The sequence below is a fragment of the Thermobia domestica genome, chromosome 10 (assembly GCF_964235325.1).
Source record: "Thermobia domestica chromosome 10, izTheDome1.hap1.1, whole genome shotgun sequence".
Taxonomy (NCBI): Eukaryota; Metazoa; Arthropoda; class Insecta; order Zygentoma; family Lepismatidae; genus Thermobia; species Thermobia domestica.
In genome coordinates, this window is record NC_137463.1 from 229,840,978 (window position 1) to 229,863,382 (window position 22,405).

The 22,405-nt window shown below is 38.3% G+C and overlaps 1 protein-coding gene across 1 annotated transcript in view; it reads left to right on the forward strand.

Annotated features, from left to right (window-relative positions):
• Positions 1-22,405, forward strand: part of LOC145663047 (putative inorganic phosphate cotransporter) — a 48,749-nt gene that overhangs the window by 595 nt on the left and 25,749 nt on the right. The window contains exons 2-6 of the mRNA XM_081729205.1: positions 766-956; positions 6,894-7,133; positions 14,814-14,901; positions 18,409-18,620; positions 20,347-20,496. Coding sequence (XP_081585331.1) covers positions 766-956; positions 6,894-7,133; positions 14,814-14,901; positions 18,409-18,620; positions 20,347-20,496 — 881 coding nt within the window. The remainder of the gene's footprint in view (positions 1-765; positions 957-6,893; positions 7,134-14,813; positions 14,902-18,408; positions 18,621-20,346; positions 20,497-22,405) is intronic.

Consider the following 22,405-nt stretch of genomic DNA (forward strand, 5'->3'; position numbering starts at 1 on the left):
GTGCTAGTAACAGTATGTCAGATGTGTGTAAAGGACATGAAGAATTGCAACGAAACTTTGTGTATGAACGACAACACGCAAAAAATAAACGAATACGTTTCTTTTTATTTTCTGAGAAAAAACGGTTTTAGGGAGCAAAAGCCCCCATCCAAAATTTTGGAATTTGACGCCCCAAAGGCAAGAAGAAGTGGTCCGAAGTGAATGAAATGGGCACAAGTATTGAAGAGGTAAGATGAGGGAATAAGTGTTTCGTATTTTCCTGAAAAGAAAAAAATAACTGTTGAATGGACCGAGGCGTTTAGTGGCGGAAGGAGTGGACTGAAGCGAATGAAATTCTTTGTAGATATTGGATATATAAAATAAGACCTTTCCTGTTTCACAAGTGTCTCCATCCAATTTCTTCAAATTTGGCAGATCAACAACGAGCACGAAGAGTATAGCGTATTTTATAGTATTTCAGGAGGCACCTTTTGGCCAAAAAATTTAGAAAAAATGCATAAAAAATTGCGATCTTGACCAATAATTAGTTTTTGGATCAGGGGCCACAAAATTTTTGAACGGTCCCTAAACCGAGTTTTCGTATTTTCTAAAGAATAAGAACATCATGCTGAGTTAAGTGATAGTTTGAGTAATTGCTAAAGTCAGTTGTAAAGCGCTTAAACTTTTCTGTCTTCACATCAGTTATCATTTTCCAAAGATTCAGGGTAAGCTATAACCGGGGAATTATAGTTCTTAACATTTATTTCGTCTATTTTTGTTTTCTAGAGAAGATTCCAGCTCGAACTGTGATGACGGTGGCCTGCTTCTTTGCGGCTCTCACATGCTACTTGACGAGGGTGAATCTAAGCTTAGCGATCGTGGCGATGGTGAAGGAGAGTCGGGAGTCTATCAACCGAACGGACTATTGCGAGGGCGTCACAGACAGTTCAACAACTGAGATGGAAGAGGAGGAGGGGGTAAGCACATTTTCATTGTTCTAATTGTGAGCATCAATTGCAAACACTGGATATAAAGGTCAGTGGAAGGCGGAAGATTTCACTCACTGACTTGGAAATAGGTCAGCCAACATGTGAGATCATTGGATGATTTAAGATCTATCTGCGAAGTGAACAAAAACGCTTTGTGGATGTCTATGCAAATTCACATTATTACTCATTATTCGCTTATCCAATAACTAAGAGTTAAATAAAGGAAATAAATACCAAGGGAAATTATAATTTGAAGGAGAGAGGGGAGTTAGAGCTGTTGTCTTTAATTATGATCATTTAATATATATCTAGGCCTACATACCAGTGGCGGCCCATGATGAGGCCAAACAGGCAAATTTTACAATTTTATCACTACAAGATAAGGAAAGCAAAGCCATGCTAAAGAAAAAGGGCATTAGGAAAGTTTACATTCTTTTTTCTTGTAGTAAGCCCACTTTTCCCACAGGCCCCCACTGGTACATAATCGTAGGAGAGTCGGGCTCAGTGGCAGAGTGTTCACCTCTGGTGCATGACGTTCCTGGTTCGATTCCATCTCGCGCCAAGTGAACTTTGTGGTGGATAAACACAGTGTGCATGGGTTTCCTCGTTCTTCTCCAGTTTCTCCCACTTTTTCTTTACACCATTTCATTAATTTCTCATCATCACCGTTTCCTTTAGCCTAGCTGGCATAATCGTGTGACGTAAAACTCAAAGATTTCATTTTCAATATTAATCGTAATCAAATAAGCATTGAATTTGTCTCCATTACCGTGACGACCCTACAACTGAAAGCATGTTTCAGCTATCAACAAATGTACACTTAAGTGCCAAAAGTCATGGAATAGAGATGGGGAACTAGTTGACGTAGCGGAAAACCGGTCAAGCAGCTCTAAGCAGTTTGAGCACTGTTCGCTGGACTTCCGTGAGTAGAGTGATATGGCATGTACCGTGGTGATGGCAACCAGACGGGAATTATCGGCGTAGCGCAGGATGATACTTGGTGCTAGACCAATGAGATATTCGATTTCGAAAATCGTCTGAACATTGAAAGTTCCTTGCTCCACAGTGTCAAGGGTAGACTGCGAGTACTACATTGGAATTATTACGACCCATCAGGGATAACGCAGTGGTCAGCCACTTGTGCTGAATGATTATGGTCAGCGACAGGTCTGTATCCACGGAGGGTTATGGGGCCGTCCCCCCTAAATTTTTACTGGCCCCCTAAAAATTTTATGGTAGGCTTGTAAATGAACTATAACATGGTAATGAATTAGAATATAATTGGATCGGGCCCCGCTAACTTCTACCGGCTCTCCTCTACATTTTTGAGCTGGATACGGGCCTATCGGCTATATCTAATCAGACTTACCCAAGCAAACAAGCAAGCAACAGTGCGGCGTGAATTTATAGCACGAATCAATGTAGGACATCCCAGCAACGTATCTCAGAATTCAGGTAGCGCAATTTGGTCTCCTTGGGGTATCGCAGCCACACACCGAAACCAATACCACTACTAACAATTGACCATCGGCAGCGGCAACTCACGCGGATTGGGCCTTAAGTAATTGGGAATAGGCCTATATAGCGTGGTCAGATAAGTCATGTTTCCAATTAGCACTCGCAGGTGGTAGGATCCAGATGTGGCGCAGACCTCACAAGGCCCTGCACCAAGTTGTCAACAAAGCACTCTCCAAACTGTTGGTGAATCCATAATGGTTTAAGGTGTATTTACATGGCATGGTTAGAGTTCTCCGGTTCATTTGAACCGGACATTACCGATAATCGAAATGTTCAGCTGTTTACTGCCTATCCCCAGCACTTTTTGGACTTCATGTACCATTACCAATAATGAGATTTTCGAGTATGATAATGTGTTTTGTCACCGGGTCGTAATAGTGCATGAGGAACATTCTGGCCATCTCCAAAACATTTGATTTGATTTCCTGGATCTCCGAACATGAACCCTATCGAGCACATGTGGGGAATCATGTGACAGATCATTCGTGGCTAGGAGTCTCCACCTGCAACAAGTACCGAATTATGGACGGCGATCTTGGTCGCATGACTACACATCCTTTCAGGAGACTATCAGTGACTTATTGCATCACTGTCACGACAAATTGTTGCTCTCCGCCGTGCACGAGGAAGCACTACGCGTTATTTGTCAGGTATCCCATGATTTTTGGCACTTAAGAATTCGTACTAACTATTTACAAAGCAGTAATAAGGTTTTCTAGGGAAGAGTTGGACCGCATGGTGTCATTATTGTCGATTGACGTTAACCTAAAGATTATTTATCAGATTTGTCATTGTTACTATTATGGCAATGTGAGGTCAATATTCCGTATTCGAATTAAAATAACTGAGTGAATTCGAAGAAAATATTAACGATGTTAAATTAGTTTAAAACACAATGCATTCAAAAGTTTCGTATTAAATTAGAATTAAGTGTACATATGAACTGCGGTATTTGTAGGTTAGTATTCGTTGAAAAATTGGATCCTTAGAGCAATGATGTACAAAATGCCCATGAGACTGATAAAGCTTCCTATTAGCTTCCTAACAGCTTCCTAATAGCTTCCTAATAGTTCTATCCGGCCTGCAACATGATTTATAATCTGATGAATGGAAAGAACAGGGATGCTTCGACTTACTTCACTTTTGAGAATTAGTGTATCCCAGTTCGAACTGCAATCGTTAATAGAGCTTAGTATTACAAGAATTTTGTAAAATGACCATTGTTTTTTAAATAAAAGTTTGAATTGTTTTTCTTTTGCTGTACAGTGTGTCCATCACTGCTTTAGATAAACGCTAGCAGCGAACCGTCGAAGGCGGCGAAACGACTTCGTCAAGTGCCAGAGACTTGGTGTAATTAGTACGCTGTGTATGCAGTCCTTTCTATATATTATTGATGCAAGTCAGCAAAAGCACTTGATTCTTCCACTTCACTTCCATTTTCAGTTTACCCGATCAAAAGCCTTCTCCAAATCAACCAACACTTCATACATTATTTATTTTCTTTACATAAAAGCTTTCAGTAATTGCGCACTCAGAGAAATCAACAGCTTTTCTAGTGCATTTCCTTCCTACCTTCAAGTTGTTCCTTATCAATTCATCTTTTGTTTGACCAAACAATCTGTTCAATATTCGAAACGTCTCTGTGGTTATTGCCCGCCGTGACGATTCTCTGTTGGTGAATTTCATGTTTTTTTCTCGTAAGAAAATGTCATGGCTTTTGCCCTAAAAAACTGATCTTGCAAGGGCGCAAAATCAATTACAGGTGAATGAAGTATATACACTTGTACTTAATATTGATCATTACTGCATTTAAATCTTTATCTTTAATAGGAACACAGAGTTATGGTTTGAAGTTCATAGTTGAGTAACTGAATTTTTTTAAAAAACAAATTTGATTTCGATTGTCGGCTAAAACTGGAAAAATCTTAACAAATGCTTGCCTCTGATTAGTCAAACGGCTATCTAGACTATTTAAAGGACACTTTCACTCCCGAATTTTTATTTGTTTTTCTTAACAGCTTTCCAATAATTAATTCCAAATACTTAATATTTTTCTTCCTTGTTAGTGCCGTATTGATTGTAATTAACCATATTCGAAGTGACTTGCTAGTGTAAGGAATTTAAGACATCACTCACTTCGGTTACAGTTGTATATGAGTATTAGCAAATTTAAGGAATTTTGTTTCAGATCTGGCTCGGAATGTCCACAAATTTTACATGAATTAAAATTATATAAGATGCCAGTAGAAGTACTTGTCATATATCAACAGTACCAACGCCCCTTGTCTCAAGATCATCCTTGTGCTATAAAGGTTCGAAGAGCACAGTGGTGAATTAAAATTGCTGCAATAGCCCCCCAAACTCACCAGATCTTAACCCAATTTAAGACCTTTCGGATGTTATTGAGTGACAGATCCGAACTTCTCACCCGTCTCCGCAGAATGTACACAAATTAAGTAACTCGTGTCTGCAAATATGGTGCGCCATACCTTCAGCTACCTACCAAGATTCCAAAACGCATTAATGCTCTTTTGAAAATTAAAGATGCACATTCCAAATATTTAATGTGTGATCATAATGTTGTATTCCTTCTAGAATAGTGGCGGCGGTGCAGGCGATAAGGCGTCTACTTATTAACCAGACTTCCTGGATTCGATTCTTGTTTGGAATTTTAATTATTGTTGTTTTAGCCTCGTTCCAAATGGCTTAGGACTTTACCCAGCTCCCATAAAGTGGGTACCGTGGGAAAACTTGAGTAATAAAAGTGATCGGAGTTTTATAGTGACTCTGCACCATATCCTGTACCTGCCGCAATCAAGTAGGTATGAAATTTTACCCTCATATTGCCCATCGGCTTCCTTTGCCTGTGCTAAATAGGGGACGTATCTTTGCATTTTTACATTGTGAGCGAAAAACCCACTTTTGCTGAACTAAAAGGCCTATGCCAATCGAATTTCATAAATTGAGAGATTCCCTTCTGTACTGTAGGCTCTGCGAGGTAGTTATTGCCGCCACTGCATTTACGTTTACCTTTATCCCTCATTGACGTGGAGTTTAAGTTGCTGTTTGTCCGTACGCAGGGAAAGTGTTTAAATTTTGTACCCCAAACTCACATTCCCAAGGCATCCTGTCACCATGTAGGTAGTAGTTCCATACCGTGTAAACGAGGGGAAGACACACTAACACATAGGAGCTAGTTCAAAAGTTTGTGAAGAAGAAAAGGTCCATACCACGAAGGTAGTTCGTAAGCATCTGAAGAAGGAGGTCACTACTATGTAGATAAATCGGAAGTATGTAAAGAAAAGGAGGTTACTACTTTGTAGGAAGTTTGAAATATCTGAAGAAAGGGAGGTTACTGCCACATAGGTAGTTGGGAAGAACGTGAAGAATGAAAGGTCACTATTAAGTAAGAGATAGTTCGAAAGCGTATGAAGAAGAGAAGGTCACTACTGCATTGGAGATAGGTGTGAGGAATGTTAAGTCAGTACTACACAGGTAGTTCGGAAATATGTGAAGAAGGGTGGTTACTCCCAAGAAGGTAGTTCGTAAGCACGTAACGAAGAGAAGGTCACTACCACATAGATCATTCGGAAGTGTATGAAGGTGAGGAGGTTACCACCACGTAGACTGTTCGGAAATATTTGAAGAAGAGATGGTACTACCACGTAGGTAGTTTTACATGTGACGAAGAGGAGATCATTACACGTACGTAGTTTGGAAGCATGTGAAGAAAAGGTCATTACCATGTAGGAGGTAGTTCGGAGGGGTGTGAATCACAGCATGTCATTTCCACATAGATAGTTCGAAAGTATTTGAAGAAGGCAATGTTACTATCACATAGGTAGTTCGGAAGCATGTGAAGAAGGGGAGATCACTACTATACAGATAGTTCGGAAGTATGTGAAAAAAAGGAAGGTTATTCCCAAGTAGATAGTTGAGAAGTACGTGAAGAAGGAAGGTGACTATCAAATAGGAGGTCGTTCGGAAGTGTGTGAAGATGGGAAGGTCACTTCTATGTAGATAGTTCGGTAGTATTTGAAGAATGGGAGGTTACTACCATTTGGTAGTTCGGAAGCATGTGACGCAGGGGAAGTCACTAAAATGTAAAAGATCAGAAATATGTGGAGAAAGTGAGCTCACTGTCACATAGGTAGGTCAGGGCTGAGCGGTTTAATGTTGCAGAATTTACAAGGTAATAAAACTATAGTAAGTGTATTTTGTTTGTTTGTGTGATTTTTTACGTTTTAAACAGACCTATACTGTCTAAAATTCAGTCACTTATTGCATAATTATGGACTTTTTTTTACACTGTACCTCTGTAATTTTTCTGAGGGTATAACGAAAAATTACGTGACTGAAAATGCAAGTATTTTCTTTATTCTTACTATTATTATTTTAATTCTGTAGGACGATGAAGAGAAATTCGACTGGAACGAATCTACGCAAGGACTTCTCCTGGGAGCATTCTACTGGGGTTACTTAATAACACAAATACCAGGTGGACGCTTAGCAGAATTGTATGGGACAAAGATTGTACTTGCAGTGCCCATGTTCTTCAATTCTCTTCTAGCCCTTCTGTCACCAGTAGCAGCCAGAGGTCACTGGGGGCTGTTATTTGCAGTAAGAGTTTTACAAGGCGCATGTCAGGTTAGTAAGGGGAGAAAAGAAATTGGTAATACAAATTATACGTAACATATTCATTATAATGATTGTCTTAGTTGTTAACAATGCATCTGCCGTTATGTTATCCTGATGTCCCTTGTTATCAAGTTTATCTGCCGTTTTAATCTAAAACTTTTAAGAACAGAACTGACATCCAGAGCTTTTCTAAATTTTTATTATCTTCAATTACTAAGTGATCACGTTGAGAATATTGAGAGATCACTTGTTCAGGAACTTCACTTGTTCTTCATTAACCTCTTCGTCCAAATGAAGAATTATCCCCTAATGTAAATGGCACTCCTTCTGTCTGTATTTCCTGCACACGTACTTTCTATCACTATTTCTTTTCAAACTGTGAACTCACCAGTTTCTTGTCCTCTTTTTAGCATTGTCTAATTGGTAATGGCAAGAGTCACAGAACCCTTTGTATCACTTGAGCTATGACTTTCGTCCGAGTCACCCAGATCTGGGTCTCAGTTCTCAGATGCAGTGATCGAGATAGATCCGGTGACTTAGACAGATTTAGTGATCTAATCACCTGGCAGTACCCGAAATACGTAATATAAACTCTCTTACAGAACTTTATTTAGGATTAGCAAACGACCCCACGTGTTACTGTGGACTATATTTGCATTTTTCCTTCTGCACTTTTCACGCAAAATTCGTCTAAATTCGAGATCTCCCAGAAAATTTGAACGTCTCGTATAGACATTTCAAGGAAGCCCTCTTTTTTTTTTTTTTTTTTTTTTTTTTTTTTTTTTTTTTTTGCTTTTATTATAGATCAAACATATAAAAACGCTGAAACATGTGTCTAATTATCTTAGAATAAAAGTCCAAAATACCAAAATACCAATACCAAGCTATTCCTGAAATATATTAGTGCAGTAAATAAAGCTCAAATTTTAATGAAGAACAGAACAAATTAATAACAAGCTGAAAATTGATACAGATGTTGGAAATGATGTTCTAAACAACATAATAACCCATGAAATCCCACGTGACCTTCACCGCCATATTAGAAAATGGCCGCCTGAAGGATCAAATGAACAATACCCAGATAAAAGTAGCAATATCTTCCCTATGGTTGAACACAAAGAGATAAACTTAGTGCATTTTTATAGAACATAGACAACACAATATTTTTTATAGAGAAACAATTTTTCATAAAATGCATACGTTCAGAAATATTTAGCTGTAAATTCTAAGATTCCGAAAATTAACGTGAAACGGATTTAAAATTTTATTGAACTTAGGAAGTTATTATTAACAAGTTAAAATATGACATAGATGTTCGTAAAGATTATTTAAATCACATACTAAAACACCACAACTTCTTCGTTCGCCATATTGGAAGATGTCCAAATGTCAGAAGTAATTGAAAGATATTATGTTAAGTGAAACACAAAACCTGGATCGGGCTAAATATTTGAGAAATTGTAAATGCAGTCGATCCAGAGTCAATTGGGATCATTGCTGGTGCGAGGGGGAAACATTACAACGTGTTTAAGGTTGTCGCCCGCCATCTTGGAATCAACTTGTTTATTTTAAATGGCAACATGGTCGTGTGACATATTAAACTATATCCTCGTTCGAAGAGAAACCCAACGGTAAGGTTATTTTTCCAAAACCTTCAACAGTTTTAAAGTTATTAATAGATTTAGGACATATAACGTGTGAAATGCTGTGAAATGTGTTGTGCGAAGTTTCGAATTGAATTATGAAGATAAAGTAAAAAAAGAAAAAAAGCTTTGTAACATCTCGTATTACGTATTCTTTAATAACCAGGAAAAGAGAGAGCTAACACGCATAACATGTTTAAAATACCCCTGTTTTGTTGTATGCACATCCTTTACCGTGCGACCTAGTGCTTGTGCACTCTGCGAAACATAGTTGGTGATATTTGTTCACAGACCGGTTAGTGATATTTGTTCACAGACCGTAATGATTCTCCTTTCCAGGTAGCCAATGTCATTAATTTTACACTGGTAGACAATAGCTTTAAAGTGTCCCCAAAGATATAAATCCAACCGAGTTAGGTCGGGAGACCTTGCTGGCTACTCAACTAGTCCATGCCCATCAATCCAGCAACCGGGAAAATGTTCATTAAGCCATCGATTACATTACGACGATAATACTTCAGTGCTCCATCTTGTTGCCAATATTGATGAAATCACTCTTCCTCGTTCAACAAAAGTGGCATAACAGTGTTTTCAAACATATTTCCATATTGTGCAGCATCCGAGGTCGCATCAATGATAACAGATCCAATAAGTTTTTCGACTCATATTTCACACTACACTATTACATCACCTGCACCTTGCATCATTCATGCATCTATATAATTAAGATTTGTATTAGCCCAGTACCGGACATTTTAGTTGTTAATCTCACCTTTTTACATAGAAATTTGACTCATCACTAAAAATAATGTTGAGCTATCTGGGCCAACGCCTACTCACAAAAATCCATTGGTCTATCAGAATCATCCTCTGATAGTTTTTGTTTCAACTGTAATTGTCAAGGGTGCCACTTTTCCCTTTTACCATTCTTTGAACACTTTTAACACTAACACTATGTTCACTTGATAGACGTCGCACACTGTCGTAGGACTTTCCAACCAATACACCCAACACAGCTGATGATGTATCTGGATCAGTTGCATTTCGTGGTCGTCCTGATCGAGGTAAATCATCAAAATTTCCAGTTGCGCTGCATTTGCGGATTACTTTTTGCACAGCACTGTCTGTCACCGGTTCGCGATTAGAATGTCGCTGTTTGAAGAAGACTGTTATTATTGCTGAAATGCGTTCTCCAGCCAAAAGGATAATTTTGATTCTTTCTTCTCGAGTTAGCATCCTGTCCTACCTACAAGAAAAAAGTAGACAGTCGGTTCCTGTCTACACAATGTTCCACACATAACAAAATTTAAGTCTAAATGATAACATAATCTATCCTAAATCCATTCACAACTTCAAACCGTTGCAAATCTTTTTTTTTTTTTTAAAAAAAAAAAAAGCTTTACCGTAGGATTTCTCGGTACTTGGCAAAATGTTCTGTGCTGGGCTTATACAAACCTTAATTAGATAGATGCATCAAAGATGCAAGGTACAGGTAATGGTGTGGTGTGGAATAAGGAACGAAAAACTTATTGGACTTGTTATTATTGATGGGTCCACGGATACTGCCGAACATCGAAGGCAAGAGCGTTAGCGACTAACTCGAGTAACTAAAGAGAAGCTCTCTAGTGGTTTTCAGTGATTATGTAAATAGAAATGCAATATTTCAGGCAACACACCCTCACGGTATTTCAACATTTAGATAGGCGGTATGCCGAATTAAAATCCTAATAAAGCACACCGCCTCTGCTTTTTTCCCACTTCGAACACTGACACAAACTATAAAAATAATATAATATGTTTGAGCTCAGTAGTATCTCTAAAATTGCACATCACCAGTTATTTATTCTTGCTTGATTATAGTTTGAGACCCATCATAAGGAAAAACATAGTTTTTCTTTCCTGTTATTTTCATGCCCTTTACTCTAATAGACTTTGAAGTTATCTTTCTGTTTAGTGCTCAAATGTTGTCGTATATTTTTATATGATAGGATAGTATCTTCATTATTCGATTTAAAAAAGTACTTATAAAGGTTTTTACTTCGTTTTTCTGTTTTCTCAAGCCTCAAGACATTGTAGAACACGTTACATATGGTTTCACGCCTTTCTGTGTCGAGACATAAGGAGCTATGGCGTCATAACTTTAAAAAATAATTTTATTTAGGGGTATTTTTTTATTTTTGGAGGGCTTACTTTTGCACCTAGAAGGTTGAAATTTTGCACACACATTCAGTGCACTCCTTAGTATTTTTCAGATTTGTTTCATATCTCTGTGTTAACACGGGGGGAGGGAGTCCAGAGGATCAAAAAGATTTTAAAAAAGGAATATTTTAAACAAAAATCCCTTTATTCGCGGCTCTTCCACCTCAGATACATAATGAATACATGTGAATGGTATCTTTCAAAAGTCTGTTCTATTCTGAAGAGAAAGAGATACGAACCATGATCCACGAATCAGGATGTTTCAGGAAATTTTTAGCTGATATCCTGTTTATGCGGAAATCTGAGGTATTGTGAGGATATTTTTAGTACATTGGCAAATATTTTTCTCGCCCTTACTTTTTAAGATAGAAGACTGAAATTTCGTACACACATTCAGTATACCCCTTAGTATTTTAATTGATTATAAGATCTGTGCGTTAACACAGGGAAATCCAGAGGGGCCCAAACTTAGAAAAAAGGAATTTTTCACCAAAAATCCATATTTCCTTCGAAGTTTCCCTCCTTGGGAACGATAGTCTCGTGTGAGTGGTACCGTTTGAAAGGTTATTCTATTCTAAAGAGAACGAGGTACAAAACATGACCCTAGGGTAAATAGGATGTCTCAGGAAATTTTTATATTACATCCGGGTCTTTTGAAGTCATCTGGGGCATTGTGGAGATGTGTTTAGCTCATTAGTAAATATTTTCTCGCCCTTACTACTCAAGCTTGAAATTTTCTACACATATTTAGTACGTCCCTTAGTACTTTTCAGTTGATTTTGGGATCTGTGCATTAAGAAGGAGGTCCAGAAGGACTCAAAATTAAAAAGTCAGAAAAATCCCAATTTCTCTAAAAAAAAATCCCGCCTCAGAGACATGATAAGGAAATGTGAATGATACCGTTTGAAAGGCTGATCTATTGTGAAGAGAATGAGGTATAAACCATGATCCTAGGATAAATAGGGAGGATTCTGTAGCTATTTGAGTGTAAGTCTATAATTTACCTTTAAAAAACCAAAATTTAAAAGGGTTAACACATATATACACACAATTAGAAAGAAAATTGTAGATTTAGTAAGAAAAAAGGAAGAGGAGATAATCATGTTTGTTAAAATTACATTAACAGTCTCATACTGTCCATATCAAGGATTTTATAAAATAGAGGATCTGCCCTTACAACAAAATCTTGAAGCCATACATCACAGTTTCGCCACTCCTACTCTGCCCATTCCGCCCAATAGGATCGCAATGTTTTGAGCACACAATCATGGCGGAAACGAAAATAGCCAATCAGACGATGGCGAAAACGAGAGTAGCCAATCAGACGTGCAGATGCTCGGTTGTTTTCTGGCTTCATCGATTTAATAGGATGACGATACATATGGGCAGATCCTCTATTTATAACATCCTTGGTCTGTATAGTCCTATAAACGATATTTCGTTGTTTCCGGGCCTATCTTGGGAGGAGAATCATTCTTGTTAGAATTACATTAGCAGCCTCATACTGTCTATATACTCGTATAAACGATGTTTCGTTATTTCTGGGTCTATCTGAGGGGGAGAGAATCATGGTTATTAGAATTATATTACAGTCTCATACTGTCTATATCAAGGATGTTATAAAACCCCCGCCTCTGTCGGGTCACGAATTTTTGATGTGTGAAGAAACTGTATAGTCATTCAGGGGATGACCGACAGTTGGGAATACCGACACTTCTAAGTTTAAAGCGCTGTCAACAAGGCGCCAATTTCTCTGTATTTTTTTTTGGGGGGGGACATTCAGATGCAGAAAGCATATATGAGGATTTTAAGACAAATTGCATCCAAATTATGCCAAATATTGTAAGTTTACAAATACAATGAGGGGCCCACATGAACTTTGGGGGGCCGGGACCCCTCGCCCCCCGGATCGGCGCCCTTGGCTATCAATTCTACCTGGAAGTGAAGGAGTTGGCGTAATCAATACTAAGTGAAACTGTGGTGTGTGTGGAATGTATGTGTGTAAAAGTTTAAAAATAAGTAAGATAATTTGGCGAGAAAAGTCTAAATTTATGAGGTAAGGTGTGAGAGATATGTGAGAAGTCAAGGGTCATTGTAAAATTTGAGTATGTTTTGTTAAGCTCTTGTTTGGAAGGAAAAGTTGTATTGTCAGTATTCATGGTGGACAGCATACAGCTGAAAGTTGTGCAATCACAGGTAGCATGCGTATCAGTGTGCAGTGTTTTTAACTTGCATAAAATATAATTAAGTGCAACATATGGATTCGGGGCAAGGGCGCCGATTTCTCAGTAAATTTGGGGGAGGCCCATTCAGATGCAGAAAGCATATATGAGGATTTTTAAAACAAATAGAATTGAAATTATGCCAAATATTGTAAATTTACAAATACAGTAAGGGGGCCCACATGAGCTTTGCGAGGCCCCGGGTCCCCTCGACGCCCTTGATTCGGGGTACTCCCGGCACACATATTTGGGGCACTTTCGACAGATGCTTTTTCCCCCCTTTCGTTATGATTTTTAATAATTGTATATCAAAAATACCACATTAGTATTAACACATAGATAATAGAATGTCTGCATCCTTTTTCCATCCATGAGATGCTTCTGAAATTTGAACAAAATGTTAGTAGTAGCTATAGAGGCCGTAAAGAATGCAGTGCTACTTGCTACTGTTTCAAGAGCTTTTGAAGTTCCTCGGATACGTTACGTGACAGGTTATTCAAAGTTAACTGCAAGAAACATTTTGGTGAACATATATTTGCTGAACAAGACGAACACACACTAATAGAAAAGTTAATTATATTAGACGCGTATGGGTTCACCCAAGAACATAAGATGTGGTATTGTAAAGCGAAAGACAATAGCGTCAAACTTTTAACATCTGAACAGAAAAATAACAAAATAGAAGAATCAAAAGTTAGTGACACATAAAAGAAGGTACAGATGCATAAAAATGTTGTAAAACACAGTAACAAAAATGAGAAAACTCAAAAAGAAAATTATCCTGCCCTCTGTCAAGTTTTTTTTATACGGCGAAAACAATTCCGCTGATTGGGTTCAGTGTACAAAATATTTTCAGCGGTTTAACGAGGACTATGTTCTTCATCCAGACGATCCCTTCTTTGACTAATCTATAACCATACCTTTAATAACATATGATTAACATAAATTAACAAATACTTTTTCATCAAATACATAATTTTTGTGCTCTCTGCACTAGCCAATATTTAGCATATAATTTTTTAAAAAGAAATTCTTGTTTCATATATTTCTTGTAACTGGACAAATTTTGCTATTGTTCTTTCCCTCATTTGTAACTTAGTGACATTTTAAAATATTTTCTGTAGCTGTAAATCAAGACATTCTACATTCCTAAACTTACAAATTCCCGTGTTTGTTTGAAGCTCATGAACTACTTTACGAATAGTAATGTGCGTTGTGGAATTATTAGTGACACTATCATAGTACGTAAGGTTTTAATGTTGATGTTGGTATTCCCCCAACAACCTGTCGTCTTCCTCATAGAGTTGGGGAAGACCCACACTTCTTCATCGTTCATTTCAATTGTGGCTCCACTGCCACACATTGCTTTTGTGTAACATGTATCTGTCAAGTAGTTGAAATAGTATACTTAACCATGGGCTATAATTCGTTTCTTTAATAATTCGTTACAATCTTGTAGTAGTGCAAATGTTTTTAGGGTGTCGATATTGCCCCCAATAATTAGTGAAGTTTTCTTCATTTTTGTATTTATATTCTATATTAGATACATTGCATATGTTTGTTTATGTGTTTATATATGTATATATGTGTGTGTGTTTATAAGCACATATATTTCCTTTTTCTAGGGACCACTTTTTCCTGTATTTAATCCTTTAATTTCCCACTGGCTACCAATATTTGAAAGATCAACATTCATGGCTATTGCTGCGTTAGGTGAGTGACATTTGTTTCCTGACAGTTGCTACTAGATAATTAAATACAATTAAGGTGTGATATGTATGCATTCATAAGCCAAATCATTGCAATAACACTAATTTTTGAATGAAGTTGTTGGACTGACGTTTAAGAGTCACGGGGGACAGTAGAACTGCTCGCCAAATGGTCAAAGGGACCTCACTCAATCAGTCATTGTGATGCTTGTGCTTAGAATGGAGAAAGCAGGCGATATATCAGAGTTTCATAGTGGTTATATTGTGATGTCCGAACTGCTGGTAACGAGCATCTCGGAAACAGCGAGAGCTGCTACGATTAGTGTATTCCAAAGGTGGGAAAAGGACGGTGAAGCCAGCGCCAAAACACAAGACATGGGAGGCCACATGTCTTTAAATATGTATGATATCGTAGACTATAGTGGTTTGTAAAACAGGATAGGCCACAAATTGTGACATAATAACAGAAGACTTTAATGGAAAAGCACGAACTCGCCTAAGCATACAGTTTAAAATACACTGTTAGATGTGGGCATCCACAGTCGACGTTCTACATGTGTGTCAATGTTATCCTCACAACATTGTCTATTACGAATGGAATGTGCACGTGCCCATCGTCATTGGACTGCCGAACAATGTTGCATGGTCCAATGAATCACAACACCGATTTCATCACATCGATGGCCGGGTCAGAATCAATCGTCTTCCGAGAGAACAGCTACTCGAGACTTGCACAGTAGGACAACCACAGGATGATAATGGCTTCATTATGATTTGAGAAACGTTATCATGATCATCCATGGCTTCAGTAGTGCGTGTGGAGGCACCAGGATGCCTCCTAACTACCATCAGGTTACTCTTGGTCACGTATGCCCATTCATGTCAGCCTATTTCCAGCTGGCAATGACATCTTTCAGCAGGACAACACTTCTTGTACAAGGCCAATGTTGTACTGCAGTGGTTAAGGGAGCTCCAGTTATGAATGTCAATTCCTGCAATAGCTCCCACGCTCAGTTTATCTTAGCACAATTGAACAGTTTTGGGATGTCATTGAACGTCAGATCCGAGCTTATCATCTCCTCCACGGAATTTACACGAATTAAATGATTTTTATGTATAGATATGGTATTCAGCCATTTATTTATTTATCGTTACACATAGATCACAACAGGTATATTACCTAATGATAGTGACCTAGTCAGTTTGTATATAGTTAGAACATGCACGAATTCACTTACATACTTACAAATACACATTTATAGATATGGCCATTTTAATTAATGAATCTTCAATAAGATTGCACAATAGTTCTTAGAGAACGATCGTTTATAGTAAATATGTCAAGTTCAGGATGACTTTTAGCATAGGAGTTAAAAATATAACACATTCTCCTAATAGGTGACATGTATAGTGTAATCGCCCTGGACTTCTGGTCGCTGTTCGTGGTTCGTGGTCCTACCAATAAGTATTCTCCTGAGACTGGAACTTACCTGGACAGGACGATGAAGGACCGCTCCAAGAAGAGTTACAAACTGTTTCCAAATCGCTCGTCGGTCTCAATAATGAGATGAGCATTAGGCACCGAGAGGTTCGGGTGTCTCGTCTCGAAAACCTCACGGACGATCAGACGGTCATCCAGACCATAGCGCACACAAACATCACTCATACAAACAACGAAAACACACTGGATTAAATGACACTATACTTATTTATTAGAACACTATCATATATATGTATAAAAAAATAAAATAGCGAAGAGGAATGAACACAACACTGAACACTGAATATGTAAAATAATTTTCGTCACTGAAATCACACTTTGCCTTTTCAGTGCGCGATAGCCCTTTAAATATATAAGTTTATAATTCGGATTTCACTGTAAATGCTTCTCTCACACCATTGACACACTTGGGGGTTAGCACTGTGGAAAAGTTGTCTGGATCGTCCCACGATGAATCCAGTTGCTGTGCCGATAATCCTGCAGCGTAAAGATGAATCTTCAGCAAATTAAACAAAAAATTCTCCAAAGTAGAATGCTGATGTTGGAGGGCGCGTGTATAACATTTTAAATACAAGAGGTCTGCGGGCCTGGGGCTTCACTAGTTGGGGCTAGCCGTAAGAAAACGTCCTTCACCGGCTAAATAGCTTGTGCCCCTTAACAAAAAGTCAGACTTGAAACTCGACGCGAGATGCGTGGTTACGGCTTCCAGACCTGGAGTCAAAAACCCTGAGCATCAAAATTCAAGGTACGGGTTGCAATGATCAACTAAAAGTGTTGGCAGTTCATTTCAAAAATCACTCAGTTAACTCACCTGTATGCACATACAAACAGAATATAGAAAACAATTTATGTTAATTTTAGTCAACTGCCCATAATGTACTAGACACGGCGATAACTTTGGCGTGAGAAAGTACAGATAACGAGTACGAAACAACCCAGTTGGTGCCACTTTGGTTGCTGGAACATCTGGTCAGCCCGTATTTCTCTAATCTATTATAATGTTTCCATAAGCGATTAAAGAAAGCACTTAATTCAGTTCTCAATAACTATAGAATATATACTGTGCATATAATGAGTCAGGGAGAAACACTGAAATGGTTCGTCGCTAACTGAAATGTTCTCACTAAAAGCAGTTTTTAAATATATATATGAGAAAACGATGAAAGACTTCTTTGTCCAATTGTGTGGGAAAGAAGCAATTCCCACCGAAGAAAGAACTTATATGCGTCGCAGAATAAAGTATAAATCGAAAATAATGATCACTCTCTTTACGAAATATACAGAGTGTCCACAAAAAATTCTTCTATAACCTGGTAGCAGTTATAATAGCTTACTAAGGCCTCATTGCTTCAAGTCTGGGCCTACTAGTCTTCTTCTGAAAATGTGCACCTAAAGCTACACATTCACATTAACGGTGCAATCATGGAAATGTTAAGCTCTTTTGTCATGATATCTGCTCACACTAATACGTGATGACTGGTCTTTCCATAATTTTCCTTCGATTGTATAGCTTCCATATTTTCTTGTGATTACTGTTCGACCAGAATCGTTATTTTGCATATTGCACTTGTCCTTGAAAAACACATTCATCCATTCATTCATGGTCCAATATTCATATCCAACTTCAAATCTCCATAATGAGAGAACACTAACGAATAAGATATTCTTGGATTGATACACTCAGTTTGGCTACCTTTCGACCATACGCTTATCAGCCGCTGATGGTATTTCATGAACGAGTTATATATTGTTTAGTTCTTAGTAACGATTTATGGTGATCGATTATCTATCTGGTTTGAACATTACATTTCGTGGATATATTAATTTAGGCTAATGGAAACTATACTTCCATCAGAAATCAGATATGAGACAATGCACTAAAGACAAGCATATATAGACTCTATTGTTAGAGAACGCCAAAATGTAATTCAATGTTGCATGAAGTTGTAACATATCTATAATACCATTCTACAATTACGTTTAATTTACATTACTATTCTGTATTCATAGGAGGCACTTTAGGCACCGTTGTCACACTCCCTCTAACAGGATTACTAATCGAGTGGCTTGGTTGGGATTCCATCTTCTACGTAAGCGGAGTGTTTGGATTGTTATGGTTAGTGTTTTGGTGGTTTGTAGTGTTTGATTCGCCAGACAAACATCCACGAATTACAGCGCAGGAGAAAGACCATATCAGGAAATTCGTTCCACCGGCAGAAAAGGTAAGTCGAACCATTTAGCTTCCACTTGATTTTAATATAGAGCACTTAATTACATGTGTATATAAATTGATAGCTTGTCGCCCTTCCTGTTGACATATTAATTAGACGAATCATTTCTCTGTAGGTAGTTATATTTTAAATTAATAAAGTCATTCAGTATAATGAAATGCAAGAGTTCCTGGGCTGTTGGAGAAAGGAAGAGGAGAATCTAAACAAGTATGAGGGGATGCTGCATGCTCCCCTTTGGCTTAGCTCCCTTACGTCCACATAAGATCTTGAGCGTAGGTTTATATGAAAGCTAAGTATCTAAGTATATAATAGTATAAATAGTAGATTTCGTGTGATTAATGTACTTTTTCAGGCTTTAAGCGGCTATGGTGAAGGCCCAAGGAGGTCTCACAGCTTTCGGGTGTCGAAATCATCATGAATTTTTTCTCTAGGGAAAATCTCCAAACAACGTTCACTCTAAGATATCACAAACATTAGGAAAAACTGTGCAACTACAGCACTATCAAAACCTGAGTAGCTTGTTCCATGACTTATCACTTAACCGTTGAAAATAAGCCCTGCAGTAGATGCCCTCCAATCTCAAATACTATAGCAATATGTGATATTGTCTATGGACTGAGGGGCAGGTGAATATCAGCCAAAAAATTGCGACACTGAGTGTATCACAGGAGCGAGTTGGATTCATTGTCAGCAGTATACTAGACATGGGCAAGTTGTTAGTAAAATGCTGAACAGTGATCAGAAGAAGAAACGAGTTGAAGCATCGAAGGCAATTTTGGCTCGTTTTGTGATTAGTGATCTGAGTGTTTTGGTCCGTGTAGTAACTAAGAATGAAATTCGGCTCCATATATATGATCCTAAGACCAAGGATCAAGGTTTCAGCAGCCAAAGAAGTTTTGCACCCATTAGTCAGTAAAGAAATTCATGGCTTCAATTTTCTGGGCCAAAAGACGATATTCTATTGGTGGGCATCCTATCTCAGAAAACTAGTATCATAGTGGAGTACTATGCTAACCTATTGGACAAGCTTACGAGGTAATTAAGAAAAAAAACGCTGCGGAAAGTTGTTCAAATTGATTCTCATTTTGCACGACAATTGTCCAGCTCATACATCCCACGTTGTAGCTGCCAAATTGAACACCCTGGGATTCAAATAAGTCTGCAATCTTCTCCTATTCGCCTGGTCAATCTGCCTCTGATTAATTATCCCAAATCCGGAAGAAACTCCTCAAGAAATATAATTTTGAGGACATTCCTTACATGTAATGTGCTGCGAACCTGGCTTCAGGTCTAACCAAAGACATTTTATTTGAAAGGGTTAGAAAAGCTGCAACATCGACGTACCAATTTTGATGGCGGAATTAGTCGAATTATTGCGGAATTGCACCCCTTTAACTGTACTCTTTCTGAGCAAAGCCAGGAACATTTCTGCACTACCTCGTAACAGGGATAGCCAGTATCCGTTCAGATCAAAAATCATTCCGGTAACGTTGTAAATAATTGTTCATTTATAGAACTGAAAAATACTACATACTGAACGGTAAATAGTTATTCGAGCTCGTCAAGCTAATGTTATTAATTAGCCGTTTTCCTATTGAAAGTTACTAATGTTACAGGTCTCTTTCTATAGTAGCAATAAGATTATTATATTGATATCCAATACCTTTCTAAGTTTTCGATGTTGGTCTCATTTCGTGTTGTGACTTGTTTCTTCCAGCCACCTCCAATTCCATGGCGAGTAGCTTTTTCTTCAGTGCAAGTATGGTGTGGCCTATTGGCAGCTATTGGTAATGACTATTGCTTCTACACTCTTCTTAATATGGGACCCAAATTTATGAAAGCAGTACTGAGATTCAACATTACAGCGGTAAGTTTCAATAGTCACATTATTGTTCCTGTGCCTGAAGCTATCTTGGAGAGAGAGAGAGAGAGAGAGAGAGAGAGAGAGAGAGAGAGAGAGATGGGGAATGGGAGGGAGGGGAGAGCATATAAAATTAAGTAAGTCTTTCCGTTTGATACACATTGTTTCAACGAAGATACCGATGACTAGCCTTTGTTAGCTTAGTTTTTAAAATTAATTTCAGGTTTTATTTTGTGACATAAAGTCGAGCCATAAGTTTTGCAATATTTCCACAAGCCAAACAGAAGGCGTGTATATACATCGTGATCGACCGTACATACAAGGTTCAACTGACCTAAGAGGCAGTGTGGCAAGCAGGCTGCTTAACACGGAGGCCACTCTATCAATGCCTTCAGTCAGTTTTTAGTGGCAGTATCGATGAGTGCTCGACAATGTTTGATACCTGAGCTGTTATTGCATGAGTCCAAACTCGGACATAACGCTGCGATAGCAACCGAAAAAAAAAATGTTATGCGAAAGAGAAAGGCGCAGCAAACCATGGCATAGTAACTCGTTGGTTGCAGAAATTTCGTGCAAATTGTAAAATGTCGAAGATCAACCAAGGTCCAGGCTTGCCAGGGTAACAAATTCTGAGGGCATACGACACGAGATGCTGAGGTCATACAAAGAAAATTCATCCACCAGGAGACGACAACTGAGTGCTTGAGAGTGAGAAGGGGCTATGCCACAAACAGATAGTTTTGAGAAAAATGAAGATTTATTAGAATAAGTACAAAATGCACAACGTATGGTTATTGTTATTGGGTAATGGCTTATTTGCCTTCAAATATCAACAGGGTAATTGGAAAAATTGTTAGCAGCATCAACAGGAACTGTATCTACATCAAAATTTCAGGTTGTGTGGCATAGCCCCTTCTCACTCTCAGGTACTCAACTGTCAAACCAACTCAACATGACCCTGTACACTGAGGTGCGTCATTTTCACCATCAGGAGCTTCTGCATTGTGTCACATGAGTTAACTTCCAGCATAGGTTCAGAGGAGAGTGGATGTCTGGCGACAGCTGTTGCAAAATCAGTGTCACGTGCCTGTCCTTAAACGGATTGTCACATGTGCATGAATGTGCAAAAGCAATGGTTGAGTAGGGATCAACTTCCAGAAATGGTCGTCAAACAGGACCGTTTCGAGCATAAAGTTATGCTCTGTGTGTGGTAGGACTATGAGTCAATGGGATTCAAATTAAATATCGATCGAGATTCCGGCCAATTTGGATACTCTTCTCAGCTGTAGGATTCAAGAGGTGACTAGAAAACCAAACAGCTTCATTTGCTGTAATTTGTGGAGAAAAAAATTCTGAAAAGATCCAATATGGTAAGCATAGTCTCAACTCTTATTGATGAGCGAAGGTAACTCATTCTTGCGCCAACAGTTAAGTGTTTTCTTTTTTCGTTACAGAATATCAATATCTCACTTTAGACCAAAAACTTTATTACGTGGCCTTTGCACCTAGGTCTTCAATTATTATGTTAGTTGATAGATATCGAATGCGAATTCCTACAAAATTTCAACATATGTTATCGTATTGCACTACCTCCGGGACCGATTCTGTAAGCTATGCTATTTTCGAGCTGTTCTTTAAAACTTTTCCCACTTTTGTAAATTCCCACATTCGCAACTACTTGAAGTAATTTATTACATGTTCTTCGTGAAATCTTTAAGTTTAACGTCCCACGGTTATGCCGGTTAGGCTAAAGGAGACGGTGATAATGAGAAATGAGTGAAATGGTGGAATGAAGAAAGTGGGAGGAAACGGGAGAACCCCGAGAAAACCCACGAGCACGGTGTTTGTCCACCACAAAGTCCACACGGCGCGAGCTGGGATCGAACCAGGGACCCCAAGCACCGGAGGTGAACGC